General features: G+C 40.1%; 1 protein-coding gene across 2 annotated transcripts in view; it reads left to right on the forward strand.

Moving 5' to 3' along the window:
- LOC120918688 (agouti-signaling protein-like) overlaps positions 1-21,894 on the forward strand; it is a 46,187-nt gene extending 24,293 nt beyond the window's left edge. Inside the window, exons 1-4 of one of the 2 annotated variants that reach the window (XM_040330380.1) lie at positions 1,423-1,590; positions 9,884-10,027; positions 11,031-11,092; positions 20,122-21,894. In XM_040330380.1, coding sequence (XP_040186314.1) covers positions 9,886-10,027; positions 11,031-11,092; positions 20,122-20,292 — 375 coding nt within the window. In that variant the 5' untranslated portion in view covers positions 1,423-1,590; positions 9,884-9,885 and the 3' untranslated portion in view covers positions 20,293-21,894. Of the gene's footprint in view, positions 1-1,422; positions 1,591-9,883; positions 10,028-11,030; positions 11,093-20,121 lie in introns of those variants that run through there. The other variant, XM_040330381.1, reaches the window with a different exon arrangement.
- Positions 21,895-23,387: the final 1,493 nt, after the last annotated feature.

A 23,387-nucleotide genomic window follows, 5' to 3' on the forward strand; every position in this document is an offset into this window, starting at 1 on the left:
AAAAACGGGATTACACTATTTTTGGTGCCTTCTTGTATTTTATATATTCCTATTGAGTTTAACCCATGCTGACCCTGCTAGTACTGACGGATATTCAAGTGAGAGTGAGAGTTCTTGATACTGCTTAAGGCCCATTTTATCAATTTTCTGGTGAGTTTGTATCCCGCAGGGGAGAGTGCCTCACTTGTGGTGAAGACTGGGAGCAGGTGTAGGATGCATCACTAACCATCTATTAGAAGCATTTATCACTCTAGAACAATCTGTTGCAACGTCATCACTCAAATATTAATATTTAGTTGGACATTTAACCAATTTTAAAGCGCTGTTTTATCATTTGGACTTTTTGTTCCCGCTTGGTACTTTCTACATTTTCTGTCTTCTATGTGGTTTCTCATTTTTTGACTTTTAAATAGCTGCTTATGTTCTTTTAGCTTTTTAATATTTTGATATTCCTTTATAGACTCGGTTCATCTACCTCTACTGACACAGTCAGCTCAGAAACAGCACAGGTCTGTGGCGCTGTGAAGTGCATTTGGGCCAGAATTTTTACACCTTTTCTGACATATAACCCTTTACGTCTGCCTTGTGTTCTAAGCTAATGAAGTCTGCATCACTTAATCTCAGGGCTCCTTTATTGGTGTTACTAAGAGGCCTGAGAATTAAACAGCAAGATTAATGAAGCCGCTATATACTTTAGCGTATTTCTATTGTATACAGACCAAAGTTCTTTCTTATTTGCTAGGAAGTAGATAGCAATTTGCTTGTTGTACCTATATCTGTCAGATTTGTATTGTTTTCCTATAAATGTAATAGTTTGTATATCTGTATGTATACCTGTCAGTCTTGTATTGTTTTCCTATAATTGTAATAGTTTGTATGTACAGCATTTTTATTTAGTAAAGGCATAATAATACACTACATAGCTTTTTTGAAAGCTTCCTTGGGTTTACCACCTTACCACCTTAAAATATGAAAAGCAAAGCAGGTGTCCCCATCACAGTGCTCCCTTACACCAGGTGTCCCCATCACAGTGCTCCCTTACACCAGGTGTCCCCATCACATTTCTCCCTTACATCAGGTGTCCCCATCACAGTGTCCCTTTACATAATTTGTCCCCTTCAGAGTGCTCCCTGACATCAGGGGTCTCCTTCAGAGTGCTCCCTGATATCAGGTATCCCCATCACAGTTCTCCCTTACATCAGGTGTCCCCATCACATTGTCTCTTTACATAATTTGTCCCCTTCAGAATGTTCCCTGACTGGCTGGCTAAATTCAGGTATAGACCGTGGTCCACCATTTAATGATGGATTGTTTTGAGCATGAAAATTTGGACAATGGGGGGGGGGGTATTAAATGAGCAGCCAAGCATAAAAAGGCACAAACAAAATTAAGGAATGGAACAAGTGTAGTGCATATGTCATACCATGGTAATTCAATTGACAGGAAAGGAGATCTACTCCTTATTAAGGAACCCCACATGTGGCTCAATGCCCAGCACAGCTTTATTTAAAACACAGACATGTCCAGTACCTTGTACAATAAAAACAAGGACCAGCTACAAAGTTGTTATTCAGATCTACAGCTAGACAGGTAAGAGACTTAAAACCATATGTGAATGGATATGTAATGGCAAGTAAAATTAAGGTATTTGACATTATTAATTATATTATACTGCAAACAGTGTATATTATGTATAGGAGTGGAAGTGCTTGCAAGCAAATTTATTATTACAGAGGCAAGTACAAAGGCAAAAATAATTCAAGGTATACATTTTCATTTATGTTGATTTTTTTGTATTTTTCTTTTGCTTTTGTTACTTTGTATGGCAGATACTTGTGATCTGCACACATGTTGGCCACTGCATGGGCTTTTCTGTACCTCTATTAAAAATGTATTAAACAGAATTCAGGGGAAAAAAATATATTTTGATATTTTTCATGTACTTTATTTTAATTAATTTTGCAGTTCTGTTCTATGTGTATAAATGGATAGATAGATAGATAGATAGATAGATAGATAGATAGATAGATAGATAGATATATAGATAGATAGATAGATAGATAGATAGATAGATAGATAGATAGATAGATAGATAGATAGATAGATAGATAGATAGATAGATAGATAGATGCACAGTATACTTTCAATGAAAAAAAAAAACTTCACAAATAATTTTAAATATTTATTTATCACATGACACAAGCAATGCAAAATTGAAATTCCTAAATGGATGACTTAAATTCACATTATACAATGTATTCTCATATTATTGTAATAACTTACTGTAATTTACAGTCAATACAGAATGGCTTTTTTTTTTTTTTTTAAATATATATATATGAAACTTTATTGTTAGTTGGTCCTGGATTTTACAGTACATATATCTTTCTAGAAATGTCAGGATGATATGTACAGTTGTGCCATGACTGTGTTTCACTGTGCTCCTATTTGCATCTTTAAAGTCCCATACCTTACTCCGATTTGGGGATTTTGTCTAACCATAATCTCATTTAGGGATACAGATGCATTTGGACACCATTATTTAGTAGTGCTTGCTCTTCAGTTGATCTATATTGATAATAGAAAAATCTATACCAGAGTAGTACAATATAAAGAGTTATTTTTCTTTATGCAAATATGTGTTTGCTGCACATATAGTATATAGGCTGCCAAAATCAAACAGCAGAAAAACATCAGGATAAAAGCACAGCATGCAGCATTTTCCTTTACATCTTTCTTACACCAGTTTACGCCAATCTAAAGATAAAGTGTAAGCAGAAAATTTAGTTTTAAACAAAGCAGCACTGCAAAACCATGGTTTTCAGTACAGAAAAACCTCAATATTAAGATCTTTAATATAATTTTCTAAGGAAAATAAAAATAAAAAAGTATGGAATATTTAATTACAAACATAAACATTTCTAAATAAAAAAATACATATTTTTATTTAATACTTGAAAGTCTATTTAAAAAATTAATCAGAATAAACAAACCAAAAAATATAATACAAATTACACTAAAGATTAGATAGAATAATTAATAGATCACCATGCATGATTTATATCTGATTAATTACTGATTACTGTCAGCACTTCATGGATATTACTTCAACTGTTTCTATTTCTTGACAGAAACTTTTAACATTGCACAGGTTATGTCTACCGTTATTTTTTATTCTGTCTTAAAAACCATTGATTGCTGCTTAGGATAACAAAAAAAGCTTGAAAATTATTGAAGGGCATAGAAACGAATTAACCCCCTGAAGCATTAAAATTACATTGTCAATTCTTTGAAGCTTGCTTAGTTCACAAGTTTAAAGCTTGTTGTGAGATTAGAGTTAACCTTTGTGAAAGAATACAAAGTAATATTGAAACTATTTATCATCTGATTGAAGCATTCCTGATCTTTGCCATGGGAAAGGAATCATATTTAGGTTGCAGTGTTGAAGGTTCATACTTGATCCCAAGCATATTTGCAATTGTACATGTAAATGTTTAAAATAAAAAATAGCATATGTAAATATGTGAACCTAAAGTATGATGCCAACAAATCCTTGACTTTAAATTACAGCCTATACAATTGCAATCTCACATAATTTGTTTTGTGCAGTTTGGCAGGGTTGCATACTTTGACGAGATTTTATCATGGTTTGTGAGCCTGGCAGGGTGATCTCTCTCCACCTAAAATGTGTCACTTGCTGGTCCTACACTCTGGTGTAATTCTCCATATATTTCTATTAGCTGGATTCAGAGAGACTGGCTTAATGTTGAGGCGGCATAGCGTATCGCATATACGCTACGCCGCCGTAAGTCAGAGAGGCAAGTGCTGTATTCACAAAGCACTTGCCTCCTAAGTTACGGCGGCGTATCGTAAATGGGCCGGCCTAATCGCACCTAATTCAAATGATGAACAGGGGGGCGTGTTTTATGTCAATGACTAGTGACCCGACGTAATTGCCGTTTTTAACGAACGCCACATGCGCCGTTCATGGACATATCCCAGTGTGCATTGCTCCAAAGTACGCCATAAGGACGTATTGGTTTCGACGTGAACGTAAATTACGTCTAGTCCCATTCACGAACGACTTACGCAAACAACGTAAAAATTTCAAATTTCGACGTGGGAACGACGGCCATACTTAACATTGGCTAGGCCAGCTATTTGTTTGACTAACTTTACAACGGAAAAAGCCTTATGTAAACGGCGTAAAAAAATGCGCCGGGCGCACGTACGTTTCTGAATCGGCGTATCTAGTTCATTTGCATATTCTCAACGGAAGCGTCACCTAGCGGCCAGCGTAAATATGCAACCTAAGATACGACGGCGTAGGAGACTTACGCCGCTCGTATCTTAGCCTAATTTAAGCGTATCTGGTTTCCAGAATACTCTTAAATTTACGACGGCGTAGATTCAGAGTTACGCCGGCATAACGGTCTCTGAATCTAGCTATATGAGTGTTCATTAGCGCAGAAGTGTATTTCATAGTCAGGTATATCTAGTGTTTTGCTGCTTGTCTTCATAGTCAGGTATGTCTAGTGTTTTGCTGCTTGCGACAATTTAGAACAACCCCCCCCCCCTTCAATAATCATATAAGGGTCCTGATTTACTAAATTGGTAATCTCACAGGAGGTCTAGGGATGGGCAAAATTTAGTTTTCACTTTACCAAAATTTCAGTGACAATAAAACTTTTGCAAGATTTCAAATTTTTGGCAAAATGTATTGGAATTAATAGAGAGGAAATTAGGATGGCTTACAACAGGTTATAGAAACTACTGTCCTGGACCTGTTCTTGAGCAATACGAGGCCATCAGTAGTTCGATTTTTCTTTCCTTTTTATTGATTTTTATTGACTGCACACAACTAGCAATCAAATAGACAAAAAAAGACACAAAAACTTAATAAGCCCTGGTTCACATTGATGCTACTTGGAAATCGTGCTACTTTACTTGAAGTAGCGCGATTTCAAAGTAGCAAGGACAGCGTGATTTCAGGTGCTACTTGATAGACATTTGTGTGGCTTCATACACAGATGTCTATAGAAATCGCACATGAAATCAGGCAAAAGTAGTGCAGGAACTACTTTTGCAAATCGATGCGGCGCCGCAAAATCGGTGTCGCACCGATTGGAACAGTGCCATTGCCGTCAATAGGCTGCGATTTGACAAGCGATTTGATCTCTCAAATCGCATGACAAATCGCTCCAATGTGAACCTAGGCTAAAATACATTAAACTACCCTAAATATACTAATCTAAAACTCCAAATAAAGAGGAGAAAAAAAGTAGCTATTTAGTGAATCATTGTTCACATCAGCAAAATCTTTTATAGTTGGGTGATTTTGTTGCCAAATCAATTTTGAAGAAATCTCTCATCCCTACAGGGTACCATCAGTCTCTGGCAACAGGTATACCTCACCCTGATTTACCAGAACTAATTGTGATGTGCATAACTGTAAAAGTATTTTATTTGTATGCAAGTATTTTACCTAGCAATATCCACCATACAGGAACTATGTAATATAACAAAATACATTTCAAACGCAATTTGAATAAATAAGACAATATTAAACTTATTGGTTAATATTATTTTTGATGCTGCATTGTGCCCCCAACAAGTATTCATTATGATGCACCTGAATGTACTCTACTCTACTCCACTGAAGCCACTGAGGTATAAAGCCCTAGTGGGGAAAAATAAAATATACTTTACTGACTGTAATAAGACCAATCCAGGCTATTATTTTTGGTTAACCTAAATCTTTATTGTTAAACTGTGTGTAATGGCAAATTCTTTTTTCTACTTTGAGTGGAGAGGTGAGTGGTGAGGGATTACACCTTCTGTCAAGTTTTTATTTCTGTATGTGTCCAATTAGGACACCTGTACTAGTGACTACTGTCTAACTTGTTGTACCTCCAGGATAGGAAGAGAAGGAAAATCTCCCTAACAGTACAAAAGACAGCAAATACAACCCGATAGAGACTTCTTTGCTCTATTCAAAAAAGTAAAAAAAAAAAACATTGTTGGCTATGCATACACTTTAATATAAAATACAGAGGGTTTTATTTTGAATTTACAATTAGATTTTTTATTAATCTTTAAATGATATTCTAGAAATGTTTGCTATGGTTCCTTGAAAAGGTATTCAAACCCCGTGAAATTCTCCACATTTTGTGATGTTACAAACAAAAACATAAATGTATTTTATTGTGATTTTATGTGATAGACCAACATAAAGTGGCACATAATTGTAAAGTGAAAGGAAAATGATAAATGTTTTTTATATAATATGTGAAAAATGTGGTGTGCATTTTTATTCAGCCCCCCTGAGTCAATACTTTGTAGAACCACATTTCGCTGCAATTACAGGTGCAAGTCTTTTTGGGGATGTCTCTACCAGCTTTGCACATCTAGAGAGTGACATTTTTGCCCATTCTTCTGTGTCAAATAGCTCCAGCTCTGTCAGATTGGATGGGGATCGTCTGTGAACAGCCACAGATTCTCAATTGGATTTAGGTCTGGTCTTTGACTGAGCAATTCTAACACATGAATATGCTTTGATCTAAACCATTCCATTGTAGCTCTGGCTGTATGTTTGAGGTTATTGACCTGCTGGAAGGTGAACCTCTGCCCCAGTCTCAAGTCTTTTGCAGACTCTAACACATTTTCTTCTAAGATTGCCCTGTATTTGGCACCATTCATCTTCCCATGAACTCTGACCAGCTTTCCTGTCCCTGCTGAAAAAAGCATCCCCACAACATCATGCTGCCACCACCATGTTTCACGGTGGGCATGGTGTGTTCAGGTTGATGTGCAGTGTAAGTTTTCCGCCACACATAGAATTTTGCTTTTAGGCCAAAAGTTCAATTTTGGTCTCATCTGACCAGAGCACCTTCTTCCACATGTTTGCTGTGTCCCCCACGTGGCTTCTTTCCAACTGCAAACAGGACTTCTTATGGCTTTCTTTCAACAATGGCTTTCTTCTTGCCACTCTTCCATAAAGACCAGATTTGTGGAGTGCATGATTAATAGTTGTCCTGTGAACACCTGAACTGTGGATCCCTTCAGAGTCACCATGGGCCTCTTGGCTGCTCCTCTGATTAATGCTCTCCTTGCCCGGACTGTCAGTTTAGGTGGACGGCCATGTCTTGGTAGGTTTGTATTTGTGCCATACGCTTTCCATTTTCAGATGATGGATTGGACAGTGCTTTGTGAAATGTTCAAAGCTTGGGTTATTTTTTTATAACCTAATCCTGCTTTAAACTTCTCCAACATTATCCCTGATCTGTCTGGTGTGTTCCTTGGCCTTCACAATGCTGTTTGTTCCCTAAGGTTCTCTAACAAACCTCCTGAGGGCTTCACAGAACAGCTGTATTTATACTGAGATTAAATTACACACGGTTGCACTCTATTTGCTAATCAAATGACTTCTGAAGGCAAATGTTTCAACTAGATTTTAGTAAAAGGTATCATAGTATAGGGGGCTGAATACAAATGCACGACACACTTTTCAGATATGTATTTTTTTTTAAACTTTGAAAACCATTTATCATTTTACTTCCACTTCACAATTATGTGCTACTTTGTGTTGATCTAGCACATAAAATCGATTTACGTTTTTGGTAGTAACATGACAAAATGTGGAAAATTTCAAGGGGTTTGAATACTTGTCCAAGGCACAGTATTAATTTATTCTTTTTTTTTTGTTTACAAACTTTGTATTAATTTATTTAAGCTTTGTGTTAGGAAGTGTTTTTAGAGTGAACAGCTCTTCAGTTTTTATCAGTCAGTTGCCTACGACACATGTCCTGGCAGTGTAAGCACATTATCCAGAGGTGTCTTCTTTGCCGCAGAGCAGCGGTTCTTCCCCTGACTATGGCTCCTGGCTGCAGCGGCTCTGGTATAACAGCCACAGATTGAGCTGCACTCTGGTCTTCCATCTCCACAGTTGTCCGGACTGCACACTGATTTAAGAGACCTTCTTTTATGCACTTTTGTTTGAGAGTGCCGTTTTTCTTTTTTTATCTCTACAATAAACCCACTTACTACACTATGGTCAGCTTGGCACCCCACTCTCTTTTCTTTTTGGTTCACAGCTTTGGGGTTCCCAGCATGACAGAGAAGGCAGTCTAGCTCAGACTGCAGTCAGCTTACCACTATTTAGAAGTTGCTCACAGCCTCCAGATTAATTCTCTTACTAGCTGACATTTGTATAGCTATCAATTGTATTATGTTTGTATTTGTTATGTATATATGAACAGACGCCCTGTTTCAAGCAAGCTCCTACACAGCAAATCTCAGGAGCAGTTGTTGAGGGTTGAGATCAGGACTCTGTGCAAGCCAGGCAAGTTCCTCCACCCGTAACTCCCTCATCCATGTCTTTATCGACCTTGCTTTGTGCACTGGTCCAAATCATTTGGTGGAGGGAGGATTATAGTGTGGGGTTGTTTTTCAGGGAGTGGGCTTGGCCCCTTAGGTCCAGTGAAGGAAACAGTTTGGGGATGGCTCCTTCCTGTACCAACATGACTACGCACCAGTGCACAAAGCAAGGTCCATAAAGACATTGATGAGAGAGTTTGGGGTGGAGGAACTTGACTGGCCTGCACAGAGTCCTGACCTCAACCTGATAGAACACCTTTGCAATGAATTAGAGCAGAGATTGTGAGCCAGGCCTTCTCGTACTATATCAGTGCCTGACGTCACAAATGCACTTCTGGAAGAATGGTCAAATATTCCTATAGACACATTCCTAAACCTTGTGGACAGCCTTCCCAGAAGAGTTGAAGCTGTTATAGCTGCAAAGGGTGGGCCAACTCAATATTGAACCCTACAGACTAAGACTGGGATGCTATCAAAGTTCATATGTGTGTAAAGGCAGACATCCCCAATACATTTTACAATATGGTGTATCTATAGTTTTTATTTTATTTTCCCTGTGTGATGAGTGCCGGACATTCACTTATTTAAAAAAAAAATTGTCTACTGATGATTGAAATAGTCTGTGATGTTAACATGTTTATTTATCTCGTATACATAAGCTGAAGCTGGTACAGGTCATGTAGGGCCATGTTCTATGTTGAGTGATGCTATTCATCCAAACCTGCTTTGAAATACCATATAGGGTCTACTTAATGATTCATATCATTACATAGCCCTTATCATTTGAGGATCATATAGAGACCCTAATTGTCAGAGATGTAGGGTGGAACTGGGGACATTTTGGCATATGGTCTGGGCGTGTCCTAGGCTCCAGCCGTACTGGACGGCGGTGGCCTCTAGACTGACTGATGTGGCTGGGGCGGTTATCCCGGTTGACCCAACAATCCTCTTACTTAGCCAGCTGGAGGACGTAGCGGGGGACAGGTACTGTAAACTGAGACTGACGTTTGCACTTTTTTATGTCAGACGTGAGATACTGTTGATACTGTTGAGATGGAAATCGGAGGACCCTCCCATCTGCGCATCTTGGCAACGCACGGTGACTTCGGTCCTGCCCCTATACCAGCTGACTTATGAGAATAGGCAATGCCCGGATAAGTTTGACAAGGTTTGGTCCAGTTGGAGAGAGGCTCGGGCGCCTCTTGACCTGGCCCCCCTCCCCCTTCCCTAATTCGCTCCTGTACTCTCAAGTTTTAAAGCTTGGGTGGGTTGGATGAGTGAGGTTGCTGGGATTCGATAGTTTGTCATCCTTTCTGAGTGAGAATGTGCTTGGGGCTGTTCCCTCAGCCGGATAGCTATTCATGCTCCTGACACTGGGCTTGTACATTGATGTATTTACTGTAATGTAACTGTGATGTAATGCTGATTTGTCTAATAAAGTTTTCCCTGTTAAAAGGATACAGTGATATAGTAATATAGTAATATAATATAATTTTCCTTGTTGCAGACATGAATGGGGTATCTGTAACTTTCCTTCTAATAACTACAATATGGTTGGTCCATTCTCACCTTATTCTGGAACAAAAACAAGAAAGAAGCAGCAGCATAACCGTGGCTCGATTTCCAGAAATTCTCCCACCAATCATACTAGGTGAGTAGCACACACAACAGATGCTGTAGATTGCTATTATTCAGCTACAGCAGTGGTTCTCAACCTGGGGGTCGGGACCCCTTCGGGGGTCAAATGATGATTTGCCAGGGGTCACCAAATCCTGGGCTTTTCCTGAAGCCTGCACCACTCTCCCAGCCTTTTTGCGGCTGCCCAGCAGGGCTGTCACTGGAGCCTGTGGCCCCCCAGCTGGGCTGTTCCTGGAGCCCAAGGCCACCCACTCAGCCTCTTCGCAGCTACTCATTAAGTTCACAGCATGACTGAGGGGCAGAGACTAGATGTCCGCTGACTGGTGAGGATTGTGAGATGGGAGGGGCTGGAGCAGACTCCTGACTGCAGCATAGGTGTACGAGACACCACAAAGTCAGAGACACAGTGAGTAACACTACCTGTGATTTATAGTTGCCATTAAAAGTCCCTACTACAGTTCTCAGATCAGCAGGTGACCTTTATCAAGAGCACCTAAGTTAGCCAATCAGAACCCCCCCCCCCACTCCCCCCACCACTGCCACTCATCCCATTTCCCCCACCAAGGAGTAAGAAAAGGAATAAAAATAGAGAATACATGCAAGGGAGAGGAAAAGAGGGGGAGGAAGAAAGAAAAAGGGAGAGAGAATAAGAGAAAGAACAAGAAAGATGGCTAGAGAGGGATGGGGGGGGGGAGAATTTGGGATAGAGGGAGATAAAAGGGAAAGAAAGGAGGAGAAAGAGAAAGGGTGGTACATCCTAAAATGCACCATAAGGGGTTTCAATACTGTACAAAGTGGAAGGGACTCAGGGAGCGCTAAATGTCTGTGGGTTGGGGGTGCAAATTACTTTTCTTGCCTTGGGTGCTGACAGCCCACACTTCGAAAATATTTTTATTGTTGGGGGTCCCCACAACTTGGGAAATTTTATCAAGGGGCCACGGCACTAGAAAGGTTGAGAACCACTGAGCTACAGGGTAAGTAAGGAAGCACAATTCATCCTAAAATTTATCTTGCAGATTTAAAAAAGTCCTCTCGGAGAGTGAGCAGGGCGGATGCTGAACGGAATAAATTAACAAAGGTAATTTATCTGGTCTATCGAACCTGTAAGCAACTGTTTAGAGATATATTGTAGTGTAAATCTTAAAGTTGAGCTCTGGCACAAAATCTAATAATCACAATGGATATAAATGCACTTTTTATGTGCACTAAATGACTTTGCAAACAAGTAGGTAGATTCAGGTAGAATGGTGCAAAGTTACGGCGGCGTAGCTTAGCGTGTTTAGGCTACGCCGCCGTAAGTTAGCTAGGCAAGTACACGATTCACAATGTACTTGCCTGCTATGTTACGGCGGCGTAGCCTAAAGCGGGTGGGCGTAAGGGCGCCTAATTCAAATGTGTTTGAGGGGGCGTGTTTTATGTTAATGGGGCTTGACCTTACGTTTTTTTACGTTTTCTGCGAACTGCGCATGCCCCGGGCGCCTACATTTCCCAGTGAGCATTGCGGCTAAGTACGCCGCACGGGCCTATTGATTTTGACGTGGACGCAAACGACGTAAATCCCGATTCACGGACAACTTACGCAAACGACGTAAAAAATTCGAATTTCGACGCGGGAACGGCGGCCATACTTAACATTACTATTCCATTAGGGCTAAGCTCTAACTTTAGGCGACCTATCTCTAACGTAAACGGCGTAAAAGTACTGCGTTGGCCGGGCGTACGTTCGTGAATCAGCGTATCTACTCATTTACATATTCTACGCCGACCGCAATGGAAGCGCCACCTAGCAGCCATCCGAAATATTGCAATCTTAGATATGTTTAAGCGTATCTCTGTTTGAGCATACACTTAAACATAAGTCGGCTTATCTACTGATAAGCCGGCCTAACTCTTACTGGATCTACCTATCGGTGTTACCTTGTAAAAGAAGTAGCAGTGACATCATTACTGTGCTGCACTAATCTGGCTGCATGCACCAGCTGCTGAAGGGGACCAATACTTTTTTTACAGTTTTTTATCTGCTTGAGTCCTTTAATAGTTCCTCTTTTAAGCCCTGATGAAGGGGCAAAGTGAGATCCCCAAACTGCAATGGATATTAAAGTGGGGGTTCACCCTAAAACAAAAAAAAATTCTAACATTACATCCAGCATACGAACGACATTTACAGTATGCAGGTCTTTTTTTTTTTCGCCGTACATACCGATATAGTGTGTCTTTCTCCCCGCCTTCCAGGTTCTGATTCCCGCGGGACTGGGCGTTCCTATCCCTGGGTTAGATGATTGACGTGTTGTGAAAAAGTTCCCATGTCGCACAAGGCACGTCACCAGTTTTACGTAAATAGCCGAGCTGCGAGTCAGCGCTATACGGCGCCTGCGCCCGCCGTGTGGAGCTTACTGCGCAGGCGCCGTATAGCGCCGACTCGCAGCTCCGCTATTTACGGAAAACTGGTGACGCGCCTTGTGCGACATGGGAACTTTTTCAGAACCCGGAAGCCGGGGAGAAAATCACAATATAATGGTATGTATGGCGGAAAAAAAAAAAGACCTGCATACTGTAAATGTCGTTAGTATGCTGGATGTAATGTTAGAATTTTTTTTTAGGGTGAACCCCCGCTTTAAATTCATTACATGTTTGGAATGAAACCACTTCTTTGGACTTCAATATTTTGGTGTGGTTAGAGGTCAGTAGTAAGTACTGCAGAGGCCAATACTAAGTGATGCAGAGGCCAATAGTCAGTGACGCAGAGTTCAGAGGTCAGTAGTAAGTGACAAAGAGTTCAGAGGTCAGTAGTAAGTGATGGAGAAGTCAGAGGTCAGTAGAACGTAGACATGTGCACACTGAAATATTTTGTTTCGTAATTTCGTTTTCGTCCGAAAAATTAATTTATTTACTGTAGTTACTCCCGAAATTCGTTTTTATTTATTTATATATTTTCTCTCTATGTCGACTCTTCTTCATGTCTCTATAATGTCGAATCCTTTCTCTCTATGTCGAATCTTTTCTCTCTATGTTGAATCTTTTCTCTTTATGTAGAATAATATTGGACTAATAGAGTTAAGGTTAGGCACATTCGACCGCAACGAAAACGAAAATAAAGCATTTGTTTATGTCGGATCTTTCGGTTTTCGTTTTCTGTGCTTTCGTTATCGTTTGTTAAAACGATAACGAAAATACCTGAAATTCGGGCGAAAATGCATTCGGACGAAAACGAATGCACATGTCTAGTAGAAAGTGGCAGACCCTTCAGAGGTCAGTAGTAAGCGACACAGTGGTCAGTAGTAAGCGATGCAGATCTCAGTAGTAAGTGACGTACAGTTAGATTTCGGTAGTAAGTGACACAGCACAACGTTCAGAGGTCAATAGTTAAGTGATGCAAAGTTCAGAGGTCTGTAAAAGGTAATGCAGTGGTAGAGCTTTTTCTTTTTCTGTCGTGATTTCACCTTTTCCCACAATAGACCCCCTGTATGTGTCCCGTGTGGAAACGGGTCAAGATGTTGGAGCCTCCAAGGTCTGGAGAATCCTCAACAAGTTAAGTTGTTCCCAAGTACAGGAAGGAATGGTTGGGGGGGGGGGGGGGTTACTAGTTGGTTTGGAGGGTTGGGTGGGTGGATGGGTGGGAGGAATTTGGATGGCTTGTGCTGGGTGTTTGGAGTGTTTTTTTTTTTTTTTTGTTATTGTTGTATTACGTTCCTTACTCTTGAAGCTATGTTGGTTTTCTATTCCCTGAAAGGTAATAGCTATAGAATTGTCTGGTCTATTTTCATAGAATGGCTAGATTACGATGACAAGTAAAATTAAGATGATGTCCTGGAATGTTAAAGGTTTGGGAGACAGGAGCATTTTTGGAAGCAATAGAATTTTACCAACCTGCAATAGTATTTTTGCAGACTAATTTAGAGTGTGAAAATACTATAATATTTGGTAAATCTATAATTCTTGATATCAATGTCAATTTCACTCTACTTTCTCTACCTACTCACGAGGAGTGATGCGTACACACGACTATTTTTCAGGTTCTAAAAAATGTGTTTTTTTTTTATGTCATTAAAAACGATCATGTGTGGGCTTCAGAGCATTTTTCACGATCTAAAAAATGGGCATTAAAAATTTCGAACATGCTCTATTTTTTCACGTTGTCGTTTTTAAGGTTGTAAAAAATGGTTGTGTGTGGGCTTTAACGACATGAAAAAAACGCGCATGCTCAGAAGCAAGTTATGAGACTGGAGCGTTCATTCTGGTAAAACTAGCGTTTGTAATGGAGTAAGCACATTCATCACGCAGTAACAGACTGAAAAGCCGTCGTATGTGTTGTACGTCACCGCGCTTTGCTAGAGCATTTTTTTTTTCACGATCGTGTGTAGGCAAGGCCGTTTTAATGACCGGGTTGAAAATAACGTTGTTTTTTCTAGACCCTTAAAAACGTAATATTTTAGAACCCGAAAAACGGTCGTGTGTACGCGGCATAAGTGTTTTGATCTCTAGCTCTCTTCGATTTACATGTAAACAGTGTATTAAAGACCCAGACGGTCATTATATAATGCTTCTATGTACACTAAATTATTAAAATAAATAAATATACACTCAATTGTATATTAATATACACTCAATTGTATATTAATGAGACCTATATTTTAGGGCTTCAAATATATACAAAAACACAAAGAGAACCACCAGCATGTAGTGCAGAAAATGGTGCACTTTAATTTAGGTTTGAATGTCATAATGAGTGCTCTCTTTGCCATCTAAGGTAAAAAAAAAAGGATTCAGAAACAAAATAGCTTTGGCAAAAGAAGAACCTATGGCAAACAGGTCTGGCTCAATTAATATCAATGCAATTTTCCACATTGAGTGACATTGTTGTCATGCATGCAATCACACTTGTCAAAGGCCCTTCCTGACCCATAAATGGTTGGATGCTCATCTGTTGGGTTTTATGATATTTTATAGTCCAAAAATTTACTTTACCTGTTTCATTTGAAGCTGTTAATATTTTATTTTCCCTTTTAACAACAAGAAAAATCTTCCAGGCAACATCTGGTCTACTTTTTCAATATTGTTTTTTTAATACTTTCTCTAGTTACACCTCCAGCGTTGGACTGTGATATATGTATTCAGACAAATCAAGTCTATGATCCCAGTAAAGTGGAAAATAATATTCTTGATGTCAAATATATGTGGGAATGTGATTCATTAGTTAGAAAGCAGTGTTTTCCAAATAAAAGGAGTCCATAAGAAAATCAAGTCCATGCTTCTGTCTTTGATCTCCTGCATACACAGAAAGTAAACTGCAATAGGAGAAACTACATACTCAAGAAAAAAACAGTGACGACAGTGATTTCCCATATACACAAGTACAAGAGGAAAGAGAGTGAAATTTGTACCATAGAACACACAGCTCACTATACAGTATGGGGTAGATTCACATAGATTTTGGCCGGCGTAGTGTATCTGAGATACGCTACGCCGGCTGTAAGTTTGAGCAGCAGGTCCTGTATTCACAAAGAACTTGCGCTGAAACTTACGGTGGCGCAGTGTAACCGCAGTGTTACCGCAGTGTAACTGGGCCGCCTAATTCAAAATAGGCTGGTTGGGGGCATGTTCTATGTAAAATACCAGTGACCCCACGTATTTGATGTTTTTAACGAACGGCGCATGCGCCGTCCGTGGATGTATCCCAGTGCGCATGCTCCAAATGACGTCGGCAAATCGTCATGCTTTCGACGTGAACGTAAATTACGGCCAGCCCCATTCACGGACGAGTTACGCAAACAACGTAAAATTTGAAAAATTTTACGCGGTTCCGACGTCCATACTTAACATTGGCTGCGCCATGTTTTTGGTGGTTTATCTTTACGCCTGAAAACCCCTTACGTAAACAGCGTATATTTACTGCGACGGCCAGGCGTACGTTCGTGAATAGGCGTATCTAGCTGATTTACATATTCTAGGAGTAAATCAGCGTACACGCCCCTAGTGGCCAGCGTAAATATGCAGTTAAGATACGACGGCGTAGGAGACTTACGCCGGTCGTATCTTAGCAACATTTAAGCTTATCTCAGTTTGAGCATTCACTTAAAGTTGCGACGGCGGGGATTCGGACTTACGACGGCGTATCTACTGATACGCCCGTCATAAGTCTTTGTGAATCTACCCCTATCCATGTCTTTAGTAAGCTCTACGTTCCAGCACATGCAGATCACTTCCCATTATCCATATTAACAGTGAGATCTTCATTTAAGGGCGTTCAAGTCATACCGCCCAACAATCAGGGATTGTGGTGAGACTGTCCTGCATTTTGACCCTGCTCCTGCTGTCCCCTGTACTCACTGGAGCTGGAGTCATTTATATGCAAATTGCCACTGGCTAACTGTGAAATTTGCATATCAATGAGTTTTACCTGCAGTATTCTGTGTTTGCATGGGTTTCCTACCTAATAGGTTAATCGGTTCTTGTCTAAATTGGTCCTAGTTTGTACGGGGTGTGGCAATTTAATCCACAAAATGGACTGTAAAAAATTATATTTGTGCAGGAGCATTGTCGTGTTATAGAATCCACTTGTCAGACCAAAATTCCAGTCTTTTCCTTCGAACAGATGCCTGTAACCTTTATAGAATTTCCAAGTAATAATGTTGGTTGACTGTGGTACCATGCTCTATGAACTTGTAGAGAACTATCCCCTTGTGATCAAATGGTTTGGACTCTGTCCACATTTGCATCCGTTCTTTGTGTTTTTGGCTGCCCAATTCTTGCGTCATCATGGACATCTTCCCGCCTCTCCTTAAACCGCCTATGCTATTCAAAAACTCTTGATTTCTTCAAAGAATGTTCACCATAGGCCTGTTATAACAGAGATTACGTTTCACTCGCATTTTTGCCAATTTTTCGCTGCTTGAGATTCCTGTCATTTTCCACCAACAGTACGACACATACACACGTTATTTTTTCTACTACTCTGTAAAGACTGAGTCAACTGGTCTGCCACCCAGGCGAGTGCAAGCTAGAACGGGTCAGAACATGCTCAAGTGCGAATGGCTGTGTGACTCAGCACCATAGTACTAAGACACGGGCATTTCAGGAATTAAATTGTTACAGCTCATATGTGTGGTAGGGAGGTAAGCTTCTTGAGGACAGGGACTGATGTGAACGTACAATATATGTAAAGCACTATTTAAATACCTGTAATAAACAATGTGCCTAACTCCTTTCCACAGTAATTTTAGGGGAGATTTTGTGAAGCAAGGAAGGAGTCCCTTACCACCATGATCTTAGGTTACATCCATTTTTCCTATACATTAATGTTTAGTGAACCTTTACTAATCACGGTATTGACCAATTCTAATTCTTCCTCAGTCAGGGTAAAACTGAATTCCCTTTCCCGTGCTGTTCATGCTGCACCAATTTTATGAGGCTCACTGGCAAACGTGCACATATAAATTGTTGGTATTTGTGGGGTGCCCGTGAGACACAGTAATTGCAGGGGTGTGAAAGCTCTCATAAAGAGTGGGATCTTTGCTGATTTTGATTGGTCTGTCACATTACAGCAATCTTGGAAGAGTTCCCTACGTAGGAACTGACCTGCTCACCCTCTGTTCCAGGACAGTACAAATGGGAAGTCCATCTTTTGTTTTATTGTAGCCATTTGGCCTGGGGTGAAAGAGATGGGCATGCATTATTGAAGCCCCATGTGATGCCTATGAAGTGAGTGTTTGTACACATGGGGAGATCCATGGGAGGATCTTCAGAAGGTAAAAGGCAAAGCCTGGTGTTTTCCAGGACAGTCCTTTAGAGTTGAGTGTAAGTGCAAGTCTATCAGTCTGGTGATCTGGCAGGCCCAGAAGTACTGGAAGACTGGTGTCTCCCTTATGTTTGGGTAGGGTCAAATGCACCATGCTAATTATCAGAGTTGTATCCTTCCTAATGAAATATCTGATTCTTTTCTATATGGATTGACGAAAGGAAAGAGGGGATTGTGTGCAAAACATAAATACATTTTGGGAATGTGCTCTCGGGAGCATATTCATCTTTAAAATGGCAGCCTCCCAAACCATGAAAAAGGCTGTTACACTAAAAAGGTTGGCTGGTACTTAAATTTCTAAGTATATGATTGTGTCCTCTTGCCACATAAAAGGAAATTATGTTGACATTGTATCATTATCTCAATTGAGTGGGAAATATTTAGAGCAAACAATTCATTTTTAGGTTAGAGAGACATTGAAATTGCTCCAAGTATTGCTTTAGACTGGGGAGAATAATGTGTGGTTCACAGAAGAATAATGCTGACCATAGATGAGTCTTTTTTTTTTTTTTCAACCACAGAGTTGAATGAAACAAAATTACTCATATCCCACATCCAAACATTCAAGGTGGATGGGGGAATCTTCTCGCTGACCTATTGTTTTCTGACTACGAGGAGTATTCCCCATCGTCAGAATACACTGAGCAGTGCTACTGGCTGTAGTGGCATTGAGCAGCAAAAATACAACAGGGCAGTTGTACAGTAGTCGATCAATAGATCGACTACTGTACAACCACCCTGTACATGGATGGATATTCACCCGGTTCAGCACTTCTGTTTCAATCCATCTTTGGCAGGCTTAAGAGTACATTACCAGCAGCCACTGCTATCTTATATTCTCTCCCACCATGAGCCCCCCTATATTTGGGCTGAAACATAAGCAGTAGAGGGAAAGTTTAGTTGTCAGTTTGAAAATTGTTGTTGAGCATCCCTGTCTCATTCCATTTCAGATTCAGATGGCCATTCACTTTCACTCTTGCTTGAGGGTTAGCATAAAGTGACAGGATTCAAGCACTCATTTCCTCTCATAGACCCAAAGCCCTAGGAGCTGCTTGCATATAATCCCAAACCACAGGGGCAGATCCACAGGAATATAACAAACTTAATTATTATTATTATTATTCAAGGTTTAAATAGTGCCAATTGATTGTGCAGCAGTTTACAAAATAAGGGCAGACAGTGCAGTTCCAATACAGTACATGTCAATACAAGAGGAGTCAGAGAGCCCTGCTCGCTAGAGATTATAATCTAAAAACTTGGGTCAAGTTCTAAAAAAAGGTAATAATTGTGGGGGATGAGCTCATAGCAAAAGTAAAAATACAGTTTATTAGTTAGCATGATAGGCATCTCTGAAGAGATGGATTTTCAGTGATTGCCTGTCAGGAGCGTGTAAATACTCCTGTTCTTTGGTCTCATGCCAGCATCATGGTTTTGGCTATGATGCATCCCCGTTTGTCTGTCCACATGCAAGGTTATTGATTTGGACAGTCTCTGTGTGGAGACCATACCTGATTTAAGCCAGCCAAGTCTGCAGTATCAAGCGTAGTAAAGTGAGTATATTGGGGTAATAGGATTCCCTTTCAAGCGACACTGTCACTTTGCCTTATATAACCATAAAAAAAAAGTTTAATCATTGTTTTGTTTTCTTCCCCATATTTTTCAATGATATGGTCAAAAAACAACAAGCATTTCTAAAATGCATACTTTCTGCTGTAGTAAAATGAGTAGAAGGTGAATTCTGGCTGTTTGCTATTGGTTCATGCGTTTGGCATGCTACCTTAGTAAAGGTGCTGTAATAAATAGGTGAAATACCCTATGTTAATACCCAATTGTCATCAGTCTTTACTACAAAAACTTTACTAGATATATCAAAAATATGATTGTAAAACATTCTCTTTGTTATGGAGAATAAACATCCTCAACATTTGTTTTATTTTTATTTTATCTCAACTATGCTCATAGCTGTCCTTGATATTCCATAGAAAATAACAAAATTTCACTAAGTTTATCTGGGTATCTTGTGTCAGGACCATATAGCGCTCCTTCTCCTCATTGCAGAATCCTGGGTTTGTCTGTGGCATTCTGCTTGTCTGTCTGCCCACCTGCAAGGTGATCAATGTGGCCAGTCTCAAAGAAGACCAAACCTGATTTAAGCAAGCCAAACATGCAGTCTCATGCTTGTGATAGTGTGTGTAATACCTTGAAAACTGAAGAACTTTTTTCTCAACATTAAAGAACATATTGATGAAACACAGTTAGACTTACCAGATGTATCTTTTGATATAAACAAATTATTTTCATGTGTCTTGCAGAAAAAAGTAATCCCAAAGAAGAAGCCCCAAAGACTGCCGCCTCCAAATTGTGTACCTCTTAGGACCAGCTGTAAACCTCCTGCTCCTCCGTGCTGTGAACCATGTGCATTTTGCTACTGTCATATCTTCCAGACTGTCTGCATATATAGGATGGGCTACCCAAATTGCTGAAACACAGCCTTATAGCCAAGTGGGCATGAATAAACTACAGAAGGGCACCTAGTGGGTGCAAACAGAGGGTCTAAACAAATGAAGCAGTTGTGGTTTAAGCAGAATTTTCTGCTGTCTATGTTGTTATACAACTTTTAACAGTCTAAAATCTACTATCCTGGTGTTATTTATGCTTTAGTTCTCTTTTATAACATAACACATGCCTTTTTCTATTAAGGCTTAATATCTTATTGCATCATAAGACCTTCCTCTGTCACTTATTGCTGCAGTCGACTTTTTTTATAGAACGTGGAGAGCATAATAATTTAACTATAACTTCCAGCATTCTTAGCATTACTTAATAGTGTAGCTTACAGAAGTGAGGTAATGGGGGTCAAAGCCAAGCCAAGGAACTGCTTGACCCTATTGACGCGACAAAGCTGTTGACAGATATCAGGTTTTCAGAGGGAGGGAGAGAGATGGGAAAAAAATAGGATAGAGAGATAAAACAGAGTGGTACAACCTAAATTGTGGAGTGGAAGGGGTTAGGGGAGCAAATTACTTGCCACGCTACAATTTTTATTTTCTGTTAGGGGTCCCCGCAGCTTCGGAAATTTTATCAAGGGGTCACGGCACTTAGAAGGTTGAGAACCACTGTACTAGATCATTTAATAATGTTCACTTGTGTTATAAAAACAACCTTAAACAGAATATAACATTTTGAAATATTCAGCAATAACAATGCATACTGATTTGACTATAAAATTATTCCAGTCCATTTGTATGGGCCATTGACAGCTGTTTGTGATAACTCTTTAATCCTAAAGTCACATGAAAAGTTGAAAATGTTAACCATTTTCCATGGTGATGCAAATATATACTAGGAACAGTAGTTCTCCACATCCCATAGGGTTTTTTATGACACGCGTTCCATAGTAAAGGGTATCAAGTAAAAATAAACTGTTTGATTTATTAGACCCTAGAGAGGTAGGATATAAAATTGAATTGGGTCTTACCCATATTTGTTCCTATTGAAGAATCAACTATGGAGGGCATCCAAGTCCTTAAAGGCCCATATTTTGTGATTCACTGCTTATAGCAAGGGTCTCCAAACTTTCTAAACAAAGGGCCAGTCATTCAAACTTTTAGGGAGGCGGACCATGGCCAGTGAAAATTTTCCAGGCATCAGTTGGAGTAAACATCATCTCATTTGGTATTGGGGGGAGGAATAGTGCCCAATCGTTGGTATGATTGGGAGGAATAGTGCCCCATTGTTGGTGTCAGTGGGAGATACAGTGTCATTTGGGAGAATAGTGTCTTGTATCAGTGGGAGAAAGGCAAGCAAAGAGCCAGTGTTTGAAAACCACTGCCTTATAGGCTAGGGGCCTAAAAGTGGCAGAAGAGAATGTTGGGAATGCAATGGTACTAGGCAGTGTTGGGATGTATTAGCAGTGGGTACACCCAGAGGTTAGTATTATGACTTTTATTGCCACTTGTGTGTTGCTAACATATATTGATGACATAGGCAAGTACTATCACCAGCAGGTCTACATTATATTATTATTATTATTATTATTATTATTATAATTATTATACACAATTTATATAGCGCCAACAGTTTACGCAGGGCATTACAATGTAGAGGGGGACAGCACAAATACAGTAGAGTTCAATACAGAAGGTACAGGAGGGCCCTGCTCGTAGAGCTTACATTCTAAAGAGAGGAGGTGGTGGTACAAAAGGTAATAGCTGCGGAGAATGTTTTGATGGGGTGGCTCAGGGACAGTTGTTAGGTGGGTGTCGGATAGGCTTCCCTGAATAAATGAGTTTTTAGGGATCTCCTAAAGGTGGAGAGGTTAGGGGCTGATCGGACATACCAGGGCAGGGAGTTCCAGAGGATGGGAGAGGCTCTAGACATGGATAGAAACATTCCCTGAGATTGAAGGCAGGAATATTATTTTTTTGAAGCATCTAATTTACAGCAATATATACTTACTGCTACCAGCAGTTGCCAAGAAGCATGAGAGAGGTCAGTAACGGATTATCATATTCATTATGTATTGCTCAGAGTGGTAGCCAAGTGATAGAGTTGTCAGAAGGAGGTCAACAAAGGTAACATTTCTTTCTTTATTCAACTATAAGTTGCACTTTGCAGGTATTGCAGTGACAATCAAAATCCCAGTACCCATTTTTGCATGTATAGGGGAAAACCCTTTGCAGGTCACTAAGAAGCAATATATCCGTGAAACGCGTAGACCTCATTTGAAGGACACAGCTTGCTTGCCTTTGTGATGTATCCAGTGTCTATATGGTTTTAAACTGTATTTAATAAAATTGTGGTCTTTATTAACTTGTATGCTCTGTTAAATCATACATAAGTGACAGTGGGGGTATATTTAAAGTGGTTGTGAACCCTTGAAAACAACTTTGTGCTACAGGTAAGCCTATTTTAAGGCTTACCTGTAGCTACCCATGATGTCTCCTAAACCTACATGGTTTAGGAGATATCCCCTGTCCACTGCATATACCGAAGTGATCTTCACATGCACAATGGGGCAAACTGAAGCAATGTCCTGCTGCTTTAGTCTGTGTGCCGCTAGCGGCGGCTCCCGCGCGCATGTGCAGGAGTGATGCCAACGCGTCTCCAGCAAATCACAGCGCCGGACCCGCGATACCTGGAACCAAGCCCGGGCAACATGTCGGCAGCCCGAGGGTGAGACAAGGACGGCTGCGGGGGCTTCGATGTTGTCTTACAGGTTTTTATTTTTCGTTTTTTTTGTATGGGTTTACTTCCTTTTTAAAGTCCCAAAGCCTCCCTTACCTTCCCTTTACTATACATATCGGGATGATACCCTGAGTAACTCCACTAGTGTATATGTAAAATATATACTCCATTCCACACTTACTTTTCTGCTGGATGTGTCTTGAGTTTCGCAACAATACACTGGGGTAAATTTACTAAAACTGGACACTGCAAAATGTGGTGCAACTCTGCACAGAAACCAATCACCTTCCAGGTTTTATTTTCAAAGCTAAAGCTGATTGGCTACCATGAACGGCTGCACCAGATTCTGAGTGTTCCAGTTTTAGTAAATCTCCCCCACTGTATGCTAAAC

This window comes from Rana temporaria, chromosome 12, assembly GCF_905171775.1.
Source record: "Rana temporaria chromosome 12, aRanTem1.1, whole genome shotgun sequence".
Taxonomy (NCBI): domain Eukaryota; kingdom Metazoa; phylum Chordata; class Amphibia; order Anura; family Ranidae; genus Rana; species Rana temporaria.